Consider the following 22,663-nt stretch of genomic DNA (forward strand, 5'->3'; position numbering starts at 1 on the left):
CAGCAGGTGTCAGTATTGAGTGACACAGTATCGACACAGTATCAATACAGTGCTGCTATGAGTCGAAACGCCTCATTTACCCATCACTAGCAGCCACCGTACACCTGTTTGTGCGGCACAAGTGGCGGTCTAGCTGCTGCTGTTTAAGATTGCGTCGACTCTCAAGCTCAACGTCGAACACAAAACAGTTCAATGTGAATACAGTTTCCTGCCGAGCAGGTTGCCATGTGACAACAAGAAAATGTACGTGGCTGAAACTTTGTAAATTTAAACGGAAGTATGCCACCGTTAGTCGTGGCTATTTACCTTGCCATATACGGCGAACGTCCACTTTAACCTCGCTCTCCGCCGTTTGACGTACATCCGAGTATGTACGTCACTGATATTCTAGATCACATCAGCCCATTTTAGAACTGAATGGCACATATTAGAGCAGCAGTCTCACACTGCTGTCCTCGAGGGTCAGTGACCTGCAACTTTCAGATGTGTCCCTTGTCCAACACTTGATTTCAAAGACTAAACTGTCTCACTCGCATGCAGTCAAGCTCTACATAGCTCTGCTAATGAGATAATACTGGAGCCAGGTGTGCTGAAGCAAAGAAAAATCTAAAAGTTACAGTAATTTGAGACCACTGTCTTAGAGCCATGGAACTCAAGCTATGTCAATTCCACAATATTAGCTACAATGGTCGCCTACAAAGCTTTAAATTGTCTTCTGCCTTAAGTCTTTCAGGGCCACCTGCATCACAAATATGTGAAACCATTTCAAATTTAGTGCAACTTTTTTAACATTACAATTTAGAAAAGCTTCTCAATATCAGACTGGCCACGTTAAAAAATGAAATCTTCTACACTAAATAATCTGAATCGTATAATTGTTTCCTAAATTAATAATTGCAAATGAATGTTACTCATCAAATTGAAGTTAGCGAAGGGGGGCTGAGAAACTAATCAAATGTGTTTTGGAATTTTGATTTTGGCTTCAAATAGTTACTAAAACATAGCAATTAACAAATAATTAGTTATTTCTCATTTACAATTATTCCCTCCCACATATTAATTTGCAGGACTTATTTTGTTTTTTTTACTACACTATGCTTTTAAACTAAATTTGCAATGGTCAGTTTTAGTGCTGACTGACATATTTGATTGTGATTTTTTTCCCCAAAAATTGAGCAGTCTTAGCTTGAGTGCAAAAAGAAACCTTTGATATTTAATGACATTTCAGATTTACAGCAAGTTATGCCTTTCGTTGACGCCAGCTTACTTAACCAAGAGACAGATGCAAAAAAATGTTCATCCAACTATATGGATTGTTTGAAACAGGCCAAGAGTCGCTGTGTTCAGTTATTCTAAGGCACCAAAAGGTGTATAAGGGTACATTTACACAAGCCCGCTGTCAGGAACCTACCTACCAGCATTTTCGGAAATTGGTTGTGCAAAAAGTTTCACGTTTGACGAGGCTGCCAACATTATCATGAATCTCCTGTAGCTGTCATGTCAGGCCACTAGATGGTGCTGGGATTTTAACCTTGAAACGCGCATGCGCTTTTGACCGTTAGCTTCCACCTCGCTAGCTTCTACTCCATTTATGAGTAACCCGTCTCCGAAGACCCGAGAGTGAAAATGAGCGCCGTGGTGAGACAATTTGTCTCCTCTCCTGTTTAGAACCACACAGTTAAAGTTATAACTATAGCAGAAGAAGCGTAAAGATAACACTGCATACTTTTGCAGTGTTATCTTTTCACTGCAAAAGAATGTTTTTGGCAGTTAAGATGGCCAATGACCCCAGAAATTAAGACTTGAACTAAAACTGCCCTATATGTGTTACAAACACTTACTATTGTGTATCTCATCTTACAGCGGGATAAAGATAGTGATGATTAATGCTTTGGATTCCTAAGGAGAACATGTTCATATGTAACTACTTAAATCAGAGGTGCAAATGATAATGGCGGACACCCCAAAGATTTTCACACAAGTTTGAAGTTCAGTAGTGCACATGCTTTATTATTCAGCTCACATCGCATGTACACTCCCTTGTTCAAAGAATTAAACCCTCGACATCAACTCTTCATTAAATATACATAAATCCATCATGGTTTAATAAAGAGGACTACAGTGAATCTGCTGTAAAATGCAGACTGATAAATACCCAATCTATATGTAAATATGAGGCATATGGGTGGGGGAGGGAATCAAAATGCAGAAAAAAAAATGTAATAACTACTCTATTTGATCAGAACCCCAGGAGCTAAAGTTTTGATTTTTTTTTTTTAATGGAATCTGAGGAGGAGAGCCGCACCGGGTAGGTGAGAGTGTGAAAGCGTTCACACGGGAGCCGACTATCTGAGGGGCCACCGGATAACAAGAGTGGGCCTGTAAGATTACTCTCTCCCAGTGGGAATGGAAACATTGCATTTTGGAGGTCTCAGCAGCTTTTCTGCACTCCCACAATCACAGGAGAGAGGAGAAAGTTGTGGATTACAGCCAGGCGGAAATAACTTTTCTTGTTCTGCGCTGAGGCGAACAGCAGCAGCCTCGAAAACAGAATCCCTTTGGAAAACGTTAGCGTTTTGATTTTAGATTTTAAACGCATTTAACCATTTCGGGGTTGTCCATCTGATTGCCTAAACAAAAACAGAAGAACAAAATAAAAAAATTCCTAAGGAGTCAGTTAAAAGAACTGCGGAAAAGTTTTTTTTGCCTGTATCACTAACTACATAGTATTAGCATTGTATTGCTCTCTCTGGTAGCTTCTGTAACTTTAAATCACACACATTTATAGTTCCATGCTTCTTTGTTTGTCAATGTTTACTTGCAGAGCATAACAAGATTATGTATATTGTCATTAGCTTTTAATAATAATAGTAGTTCCCCTGATCGCTGCACCAATGGGTGAATTCCACTAGCTTTTGACTCAACTGGGCGATGGGTAAAAGAAGGTACATATAATGCACTGCTTTGTGTATGTCTATCAAATAAAATCTCAACAAATCTCATATTTTGTAAACATTATAAAAATTGATTTATAATGTCCACTTTTTTGGATGAAAAATATCATTGGATTATTTATTTTTTTTAAATACTGCCTTTAATGAAAGTCAGATTGTTTAATCAATTTTGGATTATCAATCAACAATGACTGCTACTTTGTTCCAAAATCGGAGTCCAAACATGAACGTTTTAACAAGACCAAGCTTAAACATGGTTAAATTAAGAACTAATTAAACTCAATATCATAAACGACAGTTAGTGGCCGCCATAAAGCTGCAAAGTGGAGGGACGACGTCCACAGAGCGCCGTTACGCTGGACCATTACAGGGCGTGTTTGCTTGTAACCATCTGTCTTTAACAGGGTGTAGAGCGCTGAGGAATGATGATATGTGCCATGCAGCAGCGAATGAATCATGTGACATTCCACACGGTGATTAGTGCCAAATTAAGGTCTGCGCAGGGGAACTGAATGAAGTGCTTGCAGATGCCTGTCAATCCCAGTTCTCCAAAACATCTAACCCCAAATCTGCACTTTTAACAACTCTGAATAACATCAGTTTCTGTCATCAAAAAAAAACAAGTCTTTTAGATGTCTGGATATATTAATGGAAAAAAGCACTTATTAAATTTGGATTTAATAAGTGTCTTATTAATAAGGTCAACATGGGTCAACGACCAGAATGCCCAGGGCGCCATTCTATCAGGGGGTGGCACAGTGTGTTTTCTTTCTTATTTGCATGGGCTGATACAGTGTTATGCTACATTCCAGTTACCTGGGAAGTGGGTTTGACATCAAACCCGAAGTTTCTAGTTATTCTAGTTAAGAAGTCGGAATTTCAACATGGCGAAGCCCGTAGACATTATTTCCAAAACGCTCTTTCAAATGTAATTTTAAGCTTTACTTTCCGTAAGCAAACACCACTTTTAGTTTAGGTTTATAGTTGTTGACTGTACATGTGACATTGGTTTTAGAAGCACTTTTACATGCGTGTTTTGTAAAATGAACATGTTTCCACCACATCTTACTACTGTTGATGCGAGGAGCGGCCATATTGAAATGTTAAGTCTGCCTTATAAGTCATAACTTGGGATAGTCATAACTGGGGAACTGGGAGGAACTTGAGTTCCTCCCAGTTCCCCAGTGGGAAACTTGATTTCGGAGGGTATTTTAGTTGATTTTTCTCAACTGGGAAATACGAATTTCCTAGTTGAGTACTGGAATGCAACATAAGCATTGTAAGAAAACAGGCTGCACACATCTGAAATCAGTGACACTAGATTCCTTTTTGGTACTGAAAGGCTATTTTGATCTATTTAAAGGAAACTGACTAATTTTTAGTCCAGATTTGGCTATTTAGCCCATATTTAGTTTAACTCTTAGCTTAACTCTAAACTGGACAGACCTAAAGATTTAGATTTCTCTTGAGGATCAATAAAGTATTGTGGAATTGAATGATTCCTCTGCACTGAACACTCTGTAAAAGCAGAAAAAACTAATGTGTTTTCTACTTTGTGAGAACAAAACAAGGGCCGATTCTTCAACAACAGCCGTTGCGTTTATCGTCTTCTCATCAGGATTTTTAAACCTGCACCAACGCAATCGCAAGATGCATGTTCTCGTCTTATATGGATCCATTAAAGTGCTGCGTAGTTGTGTTGCGAATGTGCAGTGTAAACACTTTGACCCGAAAGTCTCAGTGCTGGAGGTAAATATTATTGCAGGCATGTCTGGAAGAAATAAAAACTGTTTATGGTGACACAGCCAAGTGGGGAGCGAGAGGAAGGAAGTGGAAGTGCTTTAGCCTTGATGGAGGCAGTTCAGTCAACACTGCAGGCACACGCTTTTGATAATTAACAACGTGGTGAGACTCTGGTTGACAAGAAATTATGGAAGGCTTTTCTTTTTAAGTTTTATGGTTCTCATTTAAGCAGATTTGTCAAGTTGGGCTTCTTTCACCAAACTGAATGCCAGTAGGCTCTCTACCTAGGGTGGCATGGCCTTCGGGATGCCACAAACGCTCCAGAATAACAAAAGGCCATCAGTTTTCTATTGCTTATTTCCAGGTCCAGTCATTTTGGAGTGGGCACACCCCTATGGCTGCACATTGTAAGCACAATAAGAAAATACGATTGTACTACTAAGGACAAATATGCTGAAGACTGAATCAGATTCATGGCTTCTGACCCTACTGCTGTTTTAAAAAACACAAGTCTGACTTTAGACAGGCCAATATTTGTTACTGTCTCGAGGAGCTATTGGTCAGGTGGGGTTGATGTTTCTGATTATACTGCTGAGAGCAGATTTGTTGACAGCTGAGCTACACCCTTCTTAGACCATCCATCATGATTTGACAGAGAAGATTCATCAAAGAAAAAGATCATCTCTGATGGAGCGCCTAATGCTCCACTTTGAGGAGGAATCTTGTCATTATGGTAATGGCTGATCATGTAGTTGACTACTACATGTATCATTACATAATGAATGAAACCATATGTCACACCTTTAGGTCACCTCTAGGACCTCTTCTCTGAATAGGTCTCTAAGTGCTGTTCAGTCTCCAGGCTTTTTACTCGAGCTGTAAGCCACGTTAAGGAAGGCAGCAATAATTCTGGAGCGATGCCACATTCTGTGCTGATCCGTGGGTTTCATCAGGCAACACCCACGTCTGTCCACACCTACCAACACGGATACAACCAATGCCTGCAGATGTTCATTTGACACCGTGTTTAAGAAATGAGAATAATAAGAGTGTTCCTGTTGGACCAACAGAGGTCTGCAACACCTGGAAAGAACTCTAGTTATTGGCCCCCAGTTGGAAAACACACTTGCATACATTGCCACACTTTATTAATTTTTTTACATTAAAGCACTACGTGCTTGGATGGGGGTTAGAACAATTGGTACCGTTTCTGCTTGTTCAGTATCCACACGCCTGGAACTTTTCTGCACTTGGTGATATGAAAATCATTGGGATTTAATTTGATAGATCATCACAAAACAATGCGTTTGTAAAATGGGACAACAAAAAAACACAACACAAAAAATTTCTTAAATCAAAATTTGAAATGTGCACTCAGCCTGTGTTACACTGGCACATCTAAATAAAGGCTAAGGCAGTGGTCCCCAAACTACGGCCCGCGGGCCGGATTCGTCCCGCCTCCACATTTGGTCCGGCCCCCTGAACAATACCAGAGAGCATTTACATTTTTTTTTTTCATATACCGTATTTTCCGGACTCTAAGCTGCTACTTTTTTCCTAAGCTTTGAACCATGCGGTTTATAGTCCGGTGTGGCTTATATGTGGATTTTTCTTCAACCACCAGGGGGCTCTTTAGCAGGAAGTGAATCATTGGAAGTCCATCCATCCATCCATTTTCTTTACCCCCTTGACCCCCTTGTCCCTTAGTGGGGTCGGGTGAACCCCTCCCGATCCCGACTGCTGGTCCAGTTAACGTTCCGAGCGAGAGGCGGGGTCACCCTGGACAGGTCGCCAGTCTGTCGCAGGGCAACACAGTAAATGTGATACTCATTTGACATGTTATGACTCAAATTGTGGGTGCCCGCCCCCCTCTGCTGCTTCTGCATTGTTGTGGGAAATCAAGAGCGGCAGAGATATCTGCAGTTTAGAGCCCGGTGCGGCTTATAGTCCAGAAAATACGTATTTATTTCATAAATAGTGTTATTTCTTGGATTTTTTCTGTGAAGAACTGGGGGAGGGTTATTTAATTGTGCTTTCTGGAAAACAATTTTTTACATTTAGGCACTCCTGCAATTGTCACACTTTTTCTGTTACAAACTGACTCCGGCCCCCCACCAGAGAAAGGAAAAGTTATGTGGCCCTCAAAGGAAAAAGTTTGGGGACCCCTGGTCTAAGGGTATAAGTTGCCTTTTTGAAATAGTCCAATTATTAAATGGTCTGCATCAGCATAAGGTTTATAGAACATTAAGTTTATCAAGTTGTCATGTTAAACGTCAAAAAATTAAGTTTTCACAAACTTACCGGTAATTGGATTACATGTGACAATTTTTATTTATTTTTTTATTTGGAGCTCCATTCTCTTTTTTCAAGTTAGTGCATTTCTTAAAACAAAACAATAAAAAGATATCAGTAGAATCAATATGTAAACAAATGTATGGTTGAGACTCAAATAAAGAAAATCTGGACAGGCCAAAGGGTTTTTTTATAGGTCATAAATTCAGATAATTAAAATAATCAAAATATAATATTAATTTGTGCAATGGGCTAGACAAAGTTTAGACTCAAATCAAGCTTGAGGTGTTAATTTTCTTGCACTGCACAATTGAGCACTACTTTTTGATTACAAAAAAAACCTGATGTTTATCAGTTGCAGAAATAGGACATGCAAGAAACAAAGCCAGCAAAAATATGTCTTTGAGCTAACGTCAGGAGACAGAAAATCGAAAATAGGGTTGTTCAAGAAATACTTTTTTTTTAAACACTGCATATTGAAGAAAAAAAGAATCTTGTGTTTTTGGCATTTTCCTTGACACGTACATTATCTACCACCACGAATTACAAGCAGACAACTTCTCTGTCAAAGTTTAAAAACATTTTTTTAAAAAAGAGCATTCAGCATTTGAACAGCAAGCAAAAATTACAGGTAACATGGTTCAATGAATAGTTATAACCGAAATTGAGAAATGGAAGTGGAAGAACTCATCAGTGATACAACAGAAAATGTTCATGTAACTATTTTTCTCTCTTCGTCTTGAAAACTGCAAACAAACCACGCCCTTTCAGCGACTGCTTTCATTTTGCTTCAAAATTTCAAAAATATTTCATATTAGCTTCATGGCCGCTTACCTCGTCATTTCCGTTATAAAGCCCTCTGCTGCCATCTAGTGGCGAAACGGCAAAATGACGCTTTCACAAATCACAGCACATGTTGGAAATCCTTATAAATAAAAACAAAATTTATTGGCAATCACAGGGAGGTAATGCATGACATCTACAGGAGCACTTATTTGAATAAAAATGCTAACGTCTTATTTACAAAGTCTACCAATGAGTGTGAGCAAGCCCAGCACATGCAGGTACAAATAATGCAAATAGGCTATATATATATTTCACAGGTAACAAAAAGCTTTCTGCAAGATTAGCCAAATGATCAGCTCCCCCTCCCTCACTGCTGCTGTGGTCCCGACAATCGACGCATGGACTACATGAGAGAAAATAAGAGTGATGTGGGCGTGGCTATAGTGGCATGATTTCAGAGATTTAAGCATAAGGAGGGGGCGGGGGGACTGATTGAGATCAGTTCGAACCAGGACGATAGTGGTTTGACCGATTAGTCTTGTTAATAAAACGTAAACCCGTGTAAATGAGAAACATTTTGCTTGAACAGAGGTGACTCGCCGTAACACTGGCTTTCTGTTACCCAACCCCTGTATATAAAACTCACCTTGAGAGAGAGACATCTGATTGGACACGGTCCGCCTCTTTGCGTAAAAACACTCCAAATAGTTTCTTCCAGCATTCCACGCTACAGACATAACTCAAAAAGGCTTTTCGACGCCCTGGCAAGCATGAGAAAAGTAGCATCTTGTCCTCCGTTCTTCGTCGTCAGACATCGTGACGCGCTTACGTGATTTATGGGGAGCTTAAAACGAGATTGTCTATAGGTGCTGTTAAGATAGGAGTCATCCAGGGATACTAACCGTCTGATTGGGACATTTTTCGCAGTCAAAGGCACTTAGAATTTGGCTCGGGAAATCTTGCACACCGAAAACCCTTAACCTTTTAACGAGATTTAAAAGTTGCGTGTAAACTTGAATTAAAGACACCCGAGTAGGAGACGCTTCCAAATGCCAAGCAAATGAAGAATGTTTCTGCAACATCGCAAAAGATCTGGATTAAAAAAAAAAAAAAGACAAAAAGAAATAGGCAGAAGCAACCGTTGTCATTTTGGCAAATAACTGCTCAAAGATACAATCACTAAATGCCGCGTAAGCACTGAATGTTGATGAGGAACAGAGTAAGCGGTTGATGTTTGGGAGTGGGGGGAACAGCACGTTGTAATACCTTTAGCTTCCTGGACATCATTAACGAGAGGAAGAAACCTCCCGACAAGGTGGGGATTGGTGGGGGGGGAGATAGGGTAGTGCTGTACAGGAAGATACACTTCTACGGTAGTGTACTAGGGGGCGGTAGTGAGCAAAGAGAGCTGGATTACTTCACAGAGGCAGTGCAAAGGGTGACTGTTGAGAACCCCGGACCGAAGGGGAAGATTGGGGTGTGGTGTGGGGGCCGAGGCCAGCGCTGCGACAGGGCAGAGGTGGTGTTTGGAAGGGGGGCAGGCAGATTGCATTTTCAGCTTCTTCGTGACTTTGAATGCTGGATGAGCCACTGCAGTGTGATATCTGAGGTCAAAGGAAAACATATTGATGGTTTAGTTATAGGCATTACTAAGAGAAGCAAAACAAAATTCACTTTAATAGAAACATGCCAATGTAGAAAAAAAACTAACAAAAATTAGGGGTGCACCGACTGCAGTTTTCTGATCTTTAAAAATAAAAATATCATCTCTGTACAGGTAGAGGTAGATAAGATTGATTTCACACACAAGTGTCGGCCGATCGACAATTTCCCAAACTTAAGGACTATTTATGGACAGAGATATTATTGGATCACATTTAGACTACATGTAATTTAATCTTTATGTACGTAAAGACAAACAACTAAACTGCAGAAAATTTATCAAGAGAAGACTTTATAAGCAAACACTTTTGAGTAAAATCAAAAGTCGGCCAAAAGAACTGTAGTCAGTGCACCCCTACAAAACAACGTCATTTTTCTTTAGTCCCACTGACCAACACAACTGAATGTTAAGATTCACGTCTGGCTTTCAACTTTGACCAGACAAACATCCCTCTGATATTTACCTATGTTGTCTTTCTCTTTGCAGGACACGGAGTAGCAGCAGATCTCCCGGTCCTGAATGGCAGAAAGGTTCCTGCATAGATCAGGACGGTACGTTTAATAAGGAGTTAACATGAAAGCAAAAGAACAGACAGATGTTAACTTTAGAACAGAACATGTGACGAGTTGTTGAGTATTTTAGTGCTCTAGAGCCACAGAAACTAAATAAAATAAGCATTCCTCACATTTTTTCAATGAGCTGCTTCTCATCGAGTGCGTTGGGCAAGTCCCGCTTGTTACCGAGGACTAAAACCTGGAGAAAGGAAAGGGAAGGAGTTTTATCAGAACCTCTTTGTGATAAAGCTAGCTCTGCTAGTGTCATGTTTTACTCCAAAGATCAGACATTTCTCACAGGAATTCCTTGTAGTTGTGGTTTCTCTAAAAGGTTGTGCAATTCATTTCTGGAACCTTCTATTTTCTCTCTGTCTGCTGCATCCACCATGTAACTGAAGGAATAAAACAGAGACATTATGAAATGTTCATAATGTTGCCTGGCTTTCTAGCAGAACAGCGGTAGCTTACACAATAGCGTTGACTCCTCGACAATAGCGCTCCCACATGCTCCTGAAGCGGGGCTGTCCGCCTATGTCCCATATCTGAAACATCAGAGAACAAGATCAACACCAAACATTTGCTCTTTGTGAACCGGTTGCTGCTCTGTACGTTGGAGGTCATCTGGAGGCATCCTGAGAATTCTTGTTGTGTCCAGAATCTCACGATTTTCAACTTCACTGAGAGATCAGTAACCCGCTGGTCAGAAACTCAAATAAAAACGCATTTTACCAGTCAGTGAATGTGTAAACCGTACACAGTCAGAGGAACTGCAGAGAAGTAAGAATGTATTTAAACAAAACAAAACAGTTTTTTTGTTGTTCATTCAGGATTAGATTAAGAAATCAAGATTGTGGGTGAATACCAGGAAGGCTGAACATGTTCCAGTAAAGTTGCTTCGTTTTAACCTCTTGAGCTTCCAAACTGTATCTGTTGGATTTGGAAATGATCTTCAGTCCATTTCCAAAAATACAAGAACACATTCTCAAAAATCAAATATTAAATTCTAATGAACATTTAACACTGGAACTGGAAAATATCCTAAGTACATAAATAAAACAACACAAACAACAAGTAAAATTAATTATGAAGCCTCCGTAAACAAAACTGTCCTTCAAAAAAGGAGCTAGCTGAGACCAAAGCACCAGAATGAAGACTTCTGTCATCCAGTTTTTGGTAGAAAGAGAGAAGAGAGAAAAACAAGAAATCATGCAAATGGAAATCATTGAGCTAGGTCTAATTTATCAAGCGATTAATTGACTTATTATCACAGGAAACTCTTATTTACCTGTTTTTGTTGTCTTTTAATCACATTGTAGAAAACCAAAAACATCCAGTGACTTTTACGCTAAACCAAAGAAAGGCGCACCAATTTGCTGCGACTCATATCCTCCCCTACAACAATCAGACTGCTTTCTTGTGCTTTATTAAAATACTGCACATTTAGTTTATTATTGTGCTCACAGTATAATTTGTTCCATATTTCTTACTTAAAATCAACAGCCCAAAGCTTTAAGAAAACAGAAATTGGCCCCATGTTTTACTGGCTTACCTTTATTGTTACGTTGCCTTTAGTGACTTTCCGCATGTTGAAACCGACTGTGGGAATCATGTCTTCACTGAACTGCCCCGACTGCATACAAGAGAAAAAAAACACAATATGTTAGAGAAAACGTGGATGACTTGCATTTCTGAGCAAGTCGTCATGGTGTCATTTGATCTAAAGTCTATGAGTGAGCAGGATTGTGGATATGAATTAGATCAGTAATAGTTTCTAATCGATGCACATAATTTCCCCCAGATGCTTTGGGAAACGTTTTACCTCCATTAATCACCCTGGTGACGGCTGGCGTGATGTCATTGTGCAGTCTGGGAAGGAATGCTTCCTCAATGTTTTGTTTCTGTACTTTAAACACATTTATGATAAGTTACAAAAACAGGTGCTTGGCTAAAACCCAGTGAGTATCCAGGACTGAGTCAGGGAAAAAAAAAAATCTATATTTTTATCGCTTTATGGACGTCTTCATCATCTGTACGTTTTTTATAGAGCGAGCTTTAAGCAGAGCGTCATTTAGTCTCGTCTTAGATACAGCTTAGAAAGTCTGAGGCAAGCAGAGAAAATGTAAGACAAGTCTTGTCAAACTGACCCAAGCCTGCAGGGGAAAATAGTTCTGCAAACAGACTTGCACCATTTTACTCACTTATGAACATTATAATACGTTTTTGAGGTACTAAGAGAACTGATAAACCAGTGCCAATTTGAACAAGCTCAGGCTAAAGTAGCTAACGGATGTTGCTAAAGTTGCATGAACTATATAGTTTTCTGACCGATCACCAATTTTTAGAAAGATTTTGACATTCTGGTTTTTACAGATATTTTTTTTTTTTGTCTGAAAACTCATTGTTTCCCATTTAAGAATCAGACAATCTGCCAAAATTAAGAAAACTGCAGCTGTTTGTTGGTGCACCTCAATCATAATTAAATGTAATAACACTTTTAAGCTTATTGCACCAATTGTTAAAGATTTTTGCTGTCCTTCTCTTCATACAGTGACGAGTCTAATAAGCTGGTGTCGGATGGATGAATCAGTTCCTGTTGCTAGCCTGCAGTCAACTACTTAATAAACATGCAGCTAACAGCTACCTTGGTGATGAATGTGTAGTTTCCACACCTGTTGCTGCCTATGTATGTATGTTTTTTGTTTTTTTTTTGCAAACAGAAATATTTTTTACACTTCTTTCTTTTCTTGTAAACAAAAAATGTGTATTATTAGCATTCTTTCAGGCTGCTGGTAGGCAGTGCACTAATCTAGTGTAAAGGCTGTGAATTTTTAAAACCTTGGTAGAGTGTCATAATGTTAACTGGCCTAAAAATCAAATATTTTTGTTTTGTTTTCAGCTTAGAAAACATGACGGTACATTCTGAAAAGAGTTTAATCAGTAGATTCAATAAGAAGCGATAGTGAAGCCATCTTGGGTCAAAACTTGAACTCAGGTCAAAACAGCCTGGTTATGACAATACAGTAAACATTTATGAGGGATGCATTTTAATAGAAGCATAAAAATAATCCAGTTGGAAACCACAACAATTCAAAAAGTAGAAAATGGAGTACTGAAAACAACTCTGATCAGATGCCTGCTGTGACGTCAGAGGCATATGGAGGCTTGTGTTTGAGAGTGTAAAAAAAAAAGATAAACAAATAGAGGGGAAAAACTGACAATGACATGTTTTTCTATAGGTGACAATCAAAAATAATGGTCACATTATTTTTGATTAATTTTGCAGTTAAGTCTGGTAGGTACACCTAAGCAGCTGCACAACCTGGATTTACGTGACTATTGCCTCACACTCTTCAAACTCGTTTAGCCTTTCCTCTAATTCCAAGGGATTACTAAACAGGTCCAACTGCATTGGAGAGTAATGTCTGACAGCAAAGCTGGATAGAACCGTGACAGTGGGTGAGGTGAGCGGCATTTCTTGGTGGAGAATATAAACAGGTGCCAACGAAAACTCAAAGAACACCAGACACTAAATGAGCATAGAGTCTTCTTTAAGTGGAACCTAAAAACTTATGGTTGTCATCATCATTAGCCCTGGGTCACTCGTGAGCAAACATAAACAGCCTGTTTTCAGCCAGGAGTCCAGACCGCTGTTGTGGACACACTGGGAGCCGCTACAAAGCTGACAGCGCGGTCACATGACCCAGTGTATTAGTAAGCACACAGTCATACCGAGAACTTCGTCATTCTCCAACACCAGCTGTTTCAAAGAGTTATTCCTCCTGCACCTTGTCTCGTCGGAACACTACCAAAAGCCTCTTTTCTTGCAAATATGTTCCCTTTTTTTCCCCGTCCTAGTACTTGCAGAAAAAGATGTACACCTTCGCCCTCTCCCAGGTAGTAGCCTGGGCCCACTTTATGCGTCTTCGCTAACGCTGGCTACTTACAGCAATCACGTTGACAAATGTGGTTTTTCCAGAGTACTGAAGTCCGACTAACGTGAGCTCCATCTCTTCTTTCCAAAAAAGCGACCGGAACCAGTCTAACAGTCTGTTAATGAGGGCCAGCATCTTGGAGGAGTCAGTAACCGCAGTCTGTTGCCGTCTGGAAGGAAGCCGCTAACTACTGCTTTGTCATATCATGTGACCCACCGACAGGCGTCCACTCCCGCTTCTTCTTCGCCTCTCGTTCTTACCAAACCGCCCCTCTATACTGCCATCTTCTGGTGGTAACCAGTTTTATCAAGCATTACATTCATGCCAACGGGGGAAAAATGGAAAGAAACCACAAAACTCACTCAATTTTTTTTACTTCGTTTTTTTGTTTTTTTTTATTGATCTTTTGCGATGAAACCAGATGTATTTGTAAGAGTTGAATTTATTTAATTTTATTTTCAAACATTCACTCATCGCTCCCTGGTCCTTTTTGGTCACTTTACTTGGTCTTCTTCAGGCAGCCCTTTAGAAAAAAATAGAGTGAGTTGTGTGGAGTAATGCCAACCATTTTTAATAACATTTTAGATATAATTGCAGTACCTTCTCTCTGAGAATTGTAGTGTACTCCCTGGGGGTTGCTGCGCTCATGAGTGTTGTGTAGATTGTAGTTCTGATGGTTTGATCAAGAAAATATAGATATACTGTCACACATCTAACAAGATGTTTAAGGATATTTTTATAGACATTAATGTGTGACTGAAACACAGGTATTTAATACCCCTTAAGCATTTTTACTAGTTTTTCATATTATAACCACAAACGTCAAGGTTTTCTTTTAAGATTCTAGGCGATAAAAACACAAAGTATTGGATAATGCAGAGGTTTCAGGTTTTATTTACAGATATGTTATGACAAATGCAGAGTGTATTCACATTTAACCTAAATAAGTTGAATGCAAAATCTCTTTTTATTGTAATTCAGTCTTCTCTTTTTTTTCACTATTTCTATTTATTTGTGGAATGCATGACTAATATTCACCTGTTTTAAATTAACTGCTTTTTATGCAAACGTCAGAACAATTCTGATAATAGACAAATGAATGTTGTGATTTTATTGTGACAAAATTTGAAAAAGCTAACAAGACAAGAACATTGCTACAGAGGTTGATGGCCGTTGCTGCTCTGTGTGGTTCTTCACCCTTTTAGCAACAACTGCTGCATAACAAAAGATGACAGGTATAAAAACAAGAATAATCTCATCCTCACCTGAGGCACACAAGAGACAGAGACAGAACCTGGAGGAAAGGGGTCTGATATTACATTAATCCACATATTCATAAATTGAGCTGTGACTCGCATGACTTCTTCTACTTGCCTGGTAAAGTTTATCCTTACATATGCGCTTTTGGCCCACGGCATCCAGTTTCTTCATGACTACATCCCTATGACCACATGACAGCAGTGTAATAATAGAAACTAAACATTATGGCTGTGTCATCACTCTGTGAGATGACTAACCTTCGATTGAGTTTTTTAGGAGGAGGAAGCCAGTGGTCAACGTTCGTCTGCACTCTGTACCATCTAAGCAAACGAGGAAGGATTACATTTTGCTTCATTGATGCACCGACTCTCACCAGATTCTCCTCACCCTCCATTTAAAGGGTCCAGGGGCCGAATGTCAGCGGGGCCCTTTCGATCTCTGGTGATGACCACCCCCTCTCCCGCTCGCACCCCGCCCACGATGTAGTACACCCCGGTGATGAGGGGGGTTGTCGACAGACGGGTGACTGCATCCTCAAAGTCTTTGGCCTCCTCCAGGGTCTGCGTGAGCAGCACACCGACAATTTGATTTCGACGTGATGTCATGTCGCTTTTATTATGCCACAATATTCTGTCATTTACTCACCACCCGAATAAGCCAGCTGACCGGGAATCTGTGGACAAAGACGGCAGACACAACATTCTTCCACCAATTTGACCAAACCTGCGTTTCTTAGGAATGAAAAAGAAGTTTAGGGATGAAAAGACGTGACACGGTGTCAAGAGTAAATGCGTTTCAATTAACTATAGAATTGCGCAAATTGGAGTTATGAATATGCTTAATGGAAACACGGCAATTGAAAAAAAAAACTGATGTTTTTTGATATATGAAGAGGAAGGACGAGGCTCTTTTTCAGCCATATTGAAATTGATTAATTTAACAAAACTACAATGGTAACACTATTTCCACATCACAAGTCACATGATCAATAGCCGGATACTGAAACTGTTGACTTTAACATTAAATACACCGTTCTCAACAGGTGAGGGCGCACTTTTTCCGTCTATAATCAGACATTTAGGCGACTTGAAACCATTCCTCCCTCCCTGGCACCTCCAGACCCGGGCCCCCATCCAGCCCGGTTTGGGGGGGGCAGCCGCCCCCCCAGCCCCCTTATAGCTCCGCTCCTGATCAATACCATATATTTTATGTAACTATTTACTTCCATCATTGCCATTCCATGACTTACCAAGTGAACAAGCGTATTTATGTGATTTTTATTTCATTTCTTATTTAATGGAAACACTGCAAATGCGAAATTGCAGAGTTGCTAAGGTTTTTCAACATTAGCAGAAAAGATCTACACACATTTGTAATGGAAATGCAGCGACTGTCAGCAGTCTTACCTCGCTGGTTGCCAGACACAGTGAACTTGTATGGACTCATTCCGGTCCATAGCCCCACATAGCCGGCTAATGACGTTCCAAAGTACGCTGGCTAGAAAGTTGCATCAACGAAATAATCACACAAGCATTTCAGTTCAACAGCTATCATTTAATAGCCATACAAATAAGTGTTAGTATGTGTCACTCATCCAGCTCATGGTTTTTGATGGAAGAATTAACAGTCGGGTAATTTGTCTGGGTTTGCCACAGAGATGCATATTCAGAATATAAAAGAAGCTATGAGTAAAACACCACGCCCAGCCAAATATTGCACAAACATGTCTGTTTGCGTTGGTCTCACGGTGCAGTGTGCATCTAGTAAGCTAACGGTAAGGTCACCAATACACAATGCAAACTCATTGTTAATGATAACTTAGGCAACAATTTCTGTGAAAATGAATGTAACATGAATATGAGCACAACTACTGTGCTAGTTTTTTCTTGCTTTCCAACAAGAAAAATAAACAGGATATAATGAGCTTATTGCTTATCCACCACAACCTGTAAGACATTTTTTTTAGCTAGTTTTCACCAAACATTGTGTCAAGAACTGCTAGATGACGCTAGATAATGTCATGGAGATTGAAGCTAAGGACACTTAGCTTCAGCACTAGCTAAAAAGTTATAGTATTCATTTGATGGCTGACAAGCTAACTTTGTAACAAACAGAAGAGACAATTTTAGCATTCACAAAAATGACTAACAAGCTATTAATTTTTATACACAAAAATATCTGCGTTATTCCTTTAACCTGAATGCTGGTTTTATGCTGTTGAGACATATGTTGGGTAACCAAACAAAACTTGTGACCAAGTTTGTTGGTTAGAGAACATACTAGAAGGAGTCTCAACATTTTTCACAGGCCACCATGATTCACTGACATCACTGAACATCTTAGAATGAAATAAGATTCAATGCATAATAATGTTAATGTCAGTTGGTTGTCTTACTGCCATTATTCCACACTAGAAAGCCAGTTAAGATAACATTAGCCTTTAAGACTTTGGTCAATAATATCAATAAAGAAAGGCACAATTTAATAAAGTGTAATAAACTAAGACTACACTTGACCCACTTTTGATTTTTTGTAAAGCCAAGTTTGTTTGACAATTAATTGGGTTGAAGTGTACTCTCTGACTTGCTTGTTTGTAAAACCTTTTATTTGAGATAAAATGCTTTTAAACTCCAATTTTTTCTCTGTACACATTTTATGTTGCCACCATGTGATCCAGTAAATCTGGGGTTGTGACTTTTCAGAACCTTCCTGAAAAGCTGATCCAGCACTGAATGCTGATATGAATTTGACATTATGGTAACTGAAAATCGGTAGATAACTTTATGATTAACATGGCTCCTTTAACAGTTATGTTGCTTAATGAGTATAAACGCATATCATACCTCCCCATTTTTGAAGAAGACAACATTCATGGTTAGATTCCTCAGAACAGAATGTGGAAAATCAAAATTCCTGCCGTGGTAGATGTTCCCATTCTTGTCCTGAGCCACGATGCTTGTGCAGTAACTGCGGATGGAAACGGTGCCTCATGAGCTTTCTGACATGTTGCTTTCATTCCTGCTTAGACTTTGTGAACGTTTGAGTCCTGGATGTACTATATGAACAGACTTGAAACCTTACGTACGCAGTAAATTCATACGCAAAGTTGAGGATGACGACATCAGCAAGTTTCATTTTCATTGTGCTGGCTATTCCACGGATTTCCCTGGAGTACAGCTGGGGAATGTGTTTTTCCAGGAACATCACAATGGGGCTAGTTGCCTTATGGAACCAGTTTGGAACCTGTGAACTATTAATATAGATAAAAAGCATTGTGGTTATTGTTTACATATATGTATAATAGAAGATATTGTCTCAGTGACTAAGAGTAAAGGTCTACCAATGCACACAGAATTTTCTTTACACAAAATAAGTTGGTTAGAGAGATAATGAATTTTGAAAAAGTTGTTTAAAAATGTATTAATATATATTACTAATCTGTCTGTGTTACTAGTACACACTTATTTATTGTCACATTTGAAACAATACTAAAGTTTGAAGTGTTACAAGCACAAATGACATAGCATCCTGCTAATTACAAACTGACATAGCATTAGTTGCGGGTAGAAAGAGCAGAGGCACCGGTTGGACATGGAGGACTTCTCTAGGCAGTCTTTTTTCATCCATATATGTACACTGGAAAAAGTTTATCCCTCTAGATTTTGCATCCTTGGGACATATGGGGACAGGTAGCAGCATTGAGAATTTCAAAGAAAAAACCAAGACTTTCACACCAATTTGCTGTTTCAAATGCATGTTGTAGCTGACTTTGATAAGTCCAGCACATCCAAATTCTAGACAAGACCAAGAACGTTTGACAGAGAAGACACCACATAGAGATTTCTACCAACTTTTATAGTCCACAACCCACAGACAAAAAGGGGTAGGTTCCACCTATAACCTTCTACTGTTAGAGCCAAGATGGAGAAGCTTTAACTTGGATCAAAAATTGTGACCCAGTTTGTGGGTTAGAGAAGAATCCATAAGAAGCAATACGTTAGCTTTTTCTTCTTCAAGCGATGCGGCGTTCAAGTTCAAACCAGCCATGTGAGACTTTTTCTTGTTCTGACATCTCCTAAAAAGCCACACACACTACAGTCAAGGTCACATTTCTGATGTTTTATCTGACGAGTTATCAAGAGTTCCGAAAAGTTTGACACAGTTTGATATCATTTTAGAGTGATTAAACGTCAACAAATCCCACACAATTAAGATAAAACTGTGTCCTAGGACATCCAAAGAAGTTTGGAATAATTTAACACAAATAGTAACTTGTGTAACAAGGGAATAATATAACCCCCTCCATTTACAGAATATTTCCTGGCATAATAAATATGGTACAAAAACATTATATAGAAATCTCTTTACCTCTTGGTTCTACAAAGGTGTTGATGGAAACTAAAATATTAAACTGAAAGCTTTCTTTTGCAAGCTTAGATGTTGCTTACATTCATTCAGTCTGTGTGTTTAACATTTTAAGCCCACTTTTTAAAATCCAAACTAGTGTCTACATACGTATATGACTTTTATTTATATACAGTATGAACATAAAAGGACTTACCTAATGAGGATTTGTGCCGCTTTTTTCATTAAATCTGTGTCAAAAGCGTGTTGAAGATGCTCCCATCGCTGTTCCGGACTCAGGTCCAGATTGACGAGCACCGTAGGCAGCTGCTGAGCCCACAGAGACCCAGAGAATCCGAGCAGAACCAGCAACGTTGAACTCCACACCATCATGACTGCGAGCTGTCAGTCAGAGGAATGAGCTGCCTGACACTGAACCAGACCGGCAGCTTTAAGCTGATAATGTAACGCAGACAAAGACCAAACTGGCTTCCTTTAACAGGTTTTCATAATAAAATAGAGACGTGGTTTAAGATGCGCACACACTCCATGAATTAGGGTTGAAATGTGCCAAGGATTTTTATGGTGAGGTGTAAGAAATGGTTGATCCAGCTTTACAGAGCGTTACACTCATTCAGGAACGTCCATGTTTTTTTGTTTGGTTTTTTTTCAGTTCTCAGATTTTATATATTCTTTAGGAATAATTTAGATTTTTCATCTATGTGCTTTTATTTTCTGAAACATGTAAATCGGATCTACACAAAGGCAATTCTAATGATATCACTCCACTGATCTGATTTAAAATGAATTAAAATATCTCCATTTTTTTTACAGGAAGCTAGAAACACATTTAAATATGACCTGCCTTGTGCTTGTCAGCATAAAGTTGACAAGGGAGCAGATGTGCTTCATAAACCTTCAGCTTTAAAAATATAAAACATTTAAGGAATAATACATCTATGTGAAAGCGAGCAGCAGTAAGGAAGCTGAAAAAAATTGCTACACTGCACTGTAAGCACCGGTTTGTCTCAGAGTTCATTTACAAGTCATTTCTGTACAGTTAGAGAACTTAGACAAGCTTGTTGTGATTCTGACAAACGGAGAAAAAGGCAACCCTTCAACTGTGAATTTTGTAACACTTTACTTAACAACAGACATTTTCGGATCAATCTCAGAATTTTCTTTTAAAAAATTCTGAGTTTGAAAAGTTGAAATTTTTCAATTAAATGTTTTGTCCAGAAAATTTCTGAGATTAATGTCAAAATTTTCAAGCAAAACCTTCGACTTTTCAAACAGAAATGTCCTTGTTTTCTACAAAGTTTCTGAGAAATTTTCAACTTTTGAAATTCAGAAAATGCTTTGTGTTTTTCTAGAACATTTCTGACTAGTTTTTTTTAATCATTATTATTTCTGTAGATCTTTTTCTATCACGATCAGAAAAAGATCTATTCACACGACAGTCATGGCTGTCGTTCGAAGGCAGCCATGACTGTCCTAATAGCTGACTTTAACTTGACTGGTGTTTCCTCATTTTACACATTTTCCAGTGAAAGATATTTTTATCTTTTAGCTTTTCTGGGACAAGGCCATTTGCACTTCTTTTTATATATTTGCGTGACAAGCCAGAAAACAAATATGTCCTTATCTGGTGACTGTCTGCCTTCTGCACTGCAATCAGTGTCTTGCTAGAGAGTGCTCTCAGTGAGAAAGGAGACTTTTAGAAAGAACAGAAAGATCAATTCCAGTAATATAACTCAGCCTGCTGAATGAAGTGTGCTCCTGTCCTGTTAGATATTCACATTTGTGAGATAAAAGACCATGCGCTAAAAACTGATTTAGTAAGGCAGAGCATACAAGAAAAAACAACTTTTATTATTATTAGCAGTGACACAAGTGAGCCTGTAGGTGGCAGTGTTGCAGAACAGCTAGGTAGATGTCTGGTTACTTTACTCAGGTAGGAGTTTGGCCTTCCCACTTCCTGTTAAGAGGGGTGAGGAGGTTTTATGTAACATAGACCTTTTTGAGCTTTGTATCATCGCTTTGCATCATCCCTGAACTTTGTCTCCTTTTTCTTCTTCTCTAACTGTCTTGTGTTTTGTTTTGCTGTTCATTTTCAGTTCACTTTTTAGATTCCTCCGTGTATTTAGATTGGGATCTGCCTTTTAGTCTTTGTGCTATGCTTTAGTCTTCATGTTTATTTAAGAACTAAGAGTTTATTTAGTTTTTAAATAAACTCTTATTTAGGAAGATCTTTCCTGGATGTGCGTGTTCTCCTCACCACCTCTTATTCTGAGTTTCTACGTCACCTTTTGGATCTGCTGTTGGATTGTGTCCCGTTTCCATTTGTACACTTTTCTGTTTTTTGTGCTTCTCTGTGTTGGTTGTTTTCAGCCTTTCCCTCAGTTTATCTCCAGCTCTCTGCATTCCCTCATTTGTCTGTTACTAATCAACCACATCTCTCTTGTTCTGCAATCACCATGTGAGCTTAAATGTCTTTTGGTTTGTCAGATCATTCTGTGAAGTTCTTGTTGCTCTTAAGTTTTTTTTTTCTTCTATTTTTATCAGAAATATTGATTATTCCCTCTCTTAATTCTTCAGAAGTATGGAGGCTTGTGAATCTAAAGAAATAAAATGATTCCTCTTTTTACTTTTACATGAAACAAATAAAAACAATTCTGCTAAAGTTAACTGGCCTAAAATAGGAAACTTTGATTCAGATTTAATACAATAAAAAAAACCTTGTGTCTTTTTTTACATCTAGGTGTAAATATTTGCTTCCACATTTGGAGGAAATTGGTGTTAATGATTGATTTGGGTTTCCCCTGAACGCGAGAGTCTGTAGTTTGAATCGTTTCAGAGAATTGTTCCTCTGGTGGTTCAGCATCCTCGTTCAACTCGCCTCTTATCGATCTTTCACCAAACAAAACGCTCAGTTCCTCTTCAGTTAAAATCACTGTTGCTAACGTTAAAGTCCAAACTGAAGCTACTGGTTGTGTTGCAACTAAGGTATAGTTCAAATACACTTTATGGAGAGAAGAGAGGTCGGACTTCCCATTTCCTCTTTATAACGCCTGTTATATATATATATATATATATATATATATATATAATATTTAATAAACAATGACACTTGTG

General features: G+C 38.9%; 2 protein-coding genes across 3 annotated transcripts; both read right to left on the reverse strand.

Moving 5' to 3' along the window:
- Positions 1–7,912: 7,912 nt before the first annotated feature.
- Positions 7,913–14,153, reverse strand: LOC103465512 (ADP-ribosylation factor-like protein 8B). Its single transcript, XM_008410429.2, has 7 exons — positions 13,937–14,153; positions 11,542–11,622; positions 10,461–10,534; positions 10,291–10,384; positions 10,124–10,191; positions 9,902–9,972; positions 7,913–9,379 (listed from the first exon to the last, which is right to left on the reverse strand). The coding sequence occupies exons 1-7, from the start codon at positions 14,057–14,059 to the stop codon at positions 9,330–9,332; spliced, it is 561 nt and encodes a 186-aa protein (XP_008408651.1). The 5' UTR covers positions 14,060–14,153; the 3' UTR covers positions 7,913–9,329.
- A 146-nt stretch (positions 14,154–14,299) lies between these two features.
- On the reverse strand, positions 14,300–20,121 carry LOC103465513 (N-acylethanolamine-hydrolyzing acid amidase-like). 2 transcript variants are annotated; one of them, XM_008410431.2, is made up of 11 exons: positions 19,746–20,117; positions 18,270–18,434; positions 18,028–18,151; positions 16,591–16,681; positions 15,830–15,915; positions 15,572–15,744; positions 15,442–15,504; positions 15,299–15,365; positions 15,190–15,218; positions 14,525–14,594; positions 14,300–14,447 (listed from the first exon to the last, which is right to left on the reverse strand). In XM_008410431.2, exons 1-11 carry the CDS (start codon positions 19,919–19,921, stop codon positions 14,424–14,426), a joined length of 1,068 nt encoding a protein of 355 aa, XP_008408653.1. In that variant the 5' UTR covers positions 19,922–20,117; the 3' UTR covers positions 14,300–14,423. The 2 variants fall into 2 exon arrangements, with proteins under 2 accessions (XP_008408653.1, XP_008408654.1); XM_008410432.2 differs by lacking the exon at positions 15,190–15,218 and having other exon boundaries at positions 19,746–20,121.
- Positions 20,122–22,663: the final 2,542 nt, after the last annotated feature.

Source organism: Poecilia reticulata, linkage group LG5 (genome assembly GCF_000633615.1).
Source record: "Poecilia reticulata strain Guanapo linkage group LG5, Guppy_female_1.0+MT, whole genome shotgun sequence".
NCBI classification, from domain to species: Eukaryota; Metazoa; Chordata; class Actinopteri; order Cyprinodontiformes; family Poeciliidae; genus Poecilia; species Poecilia reticulata.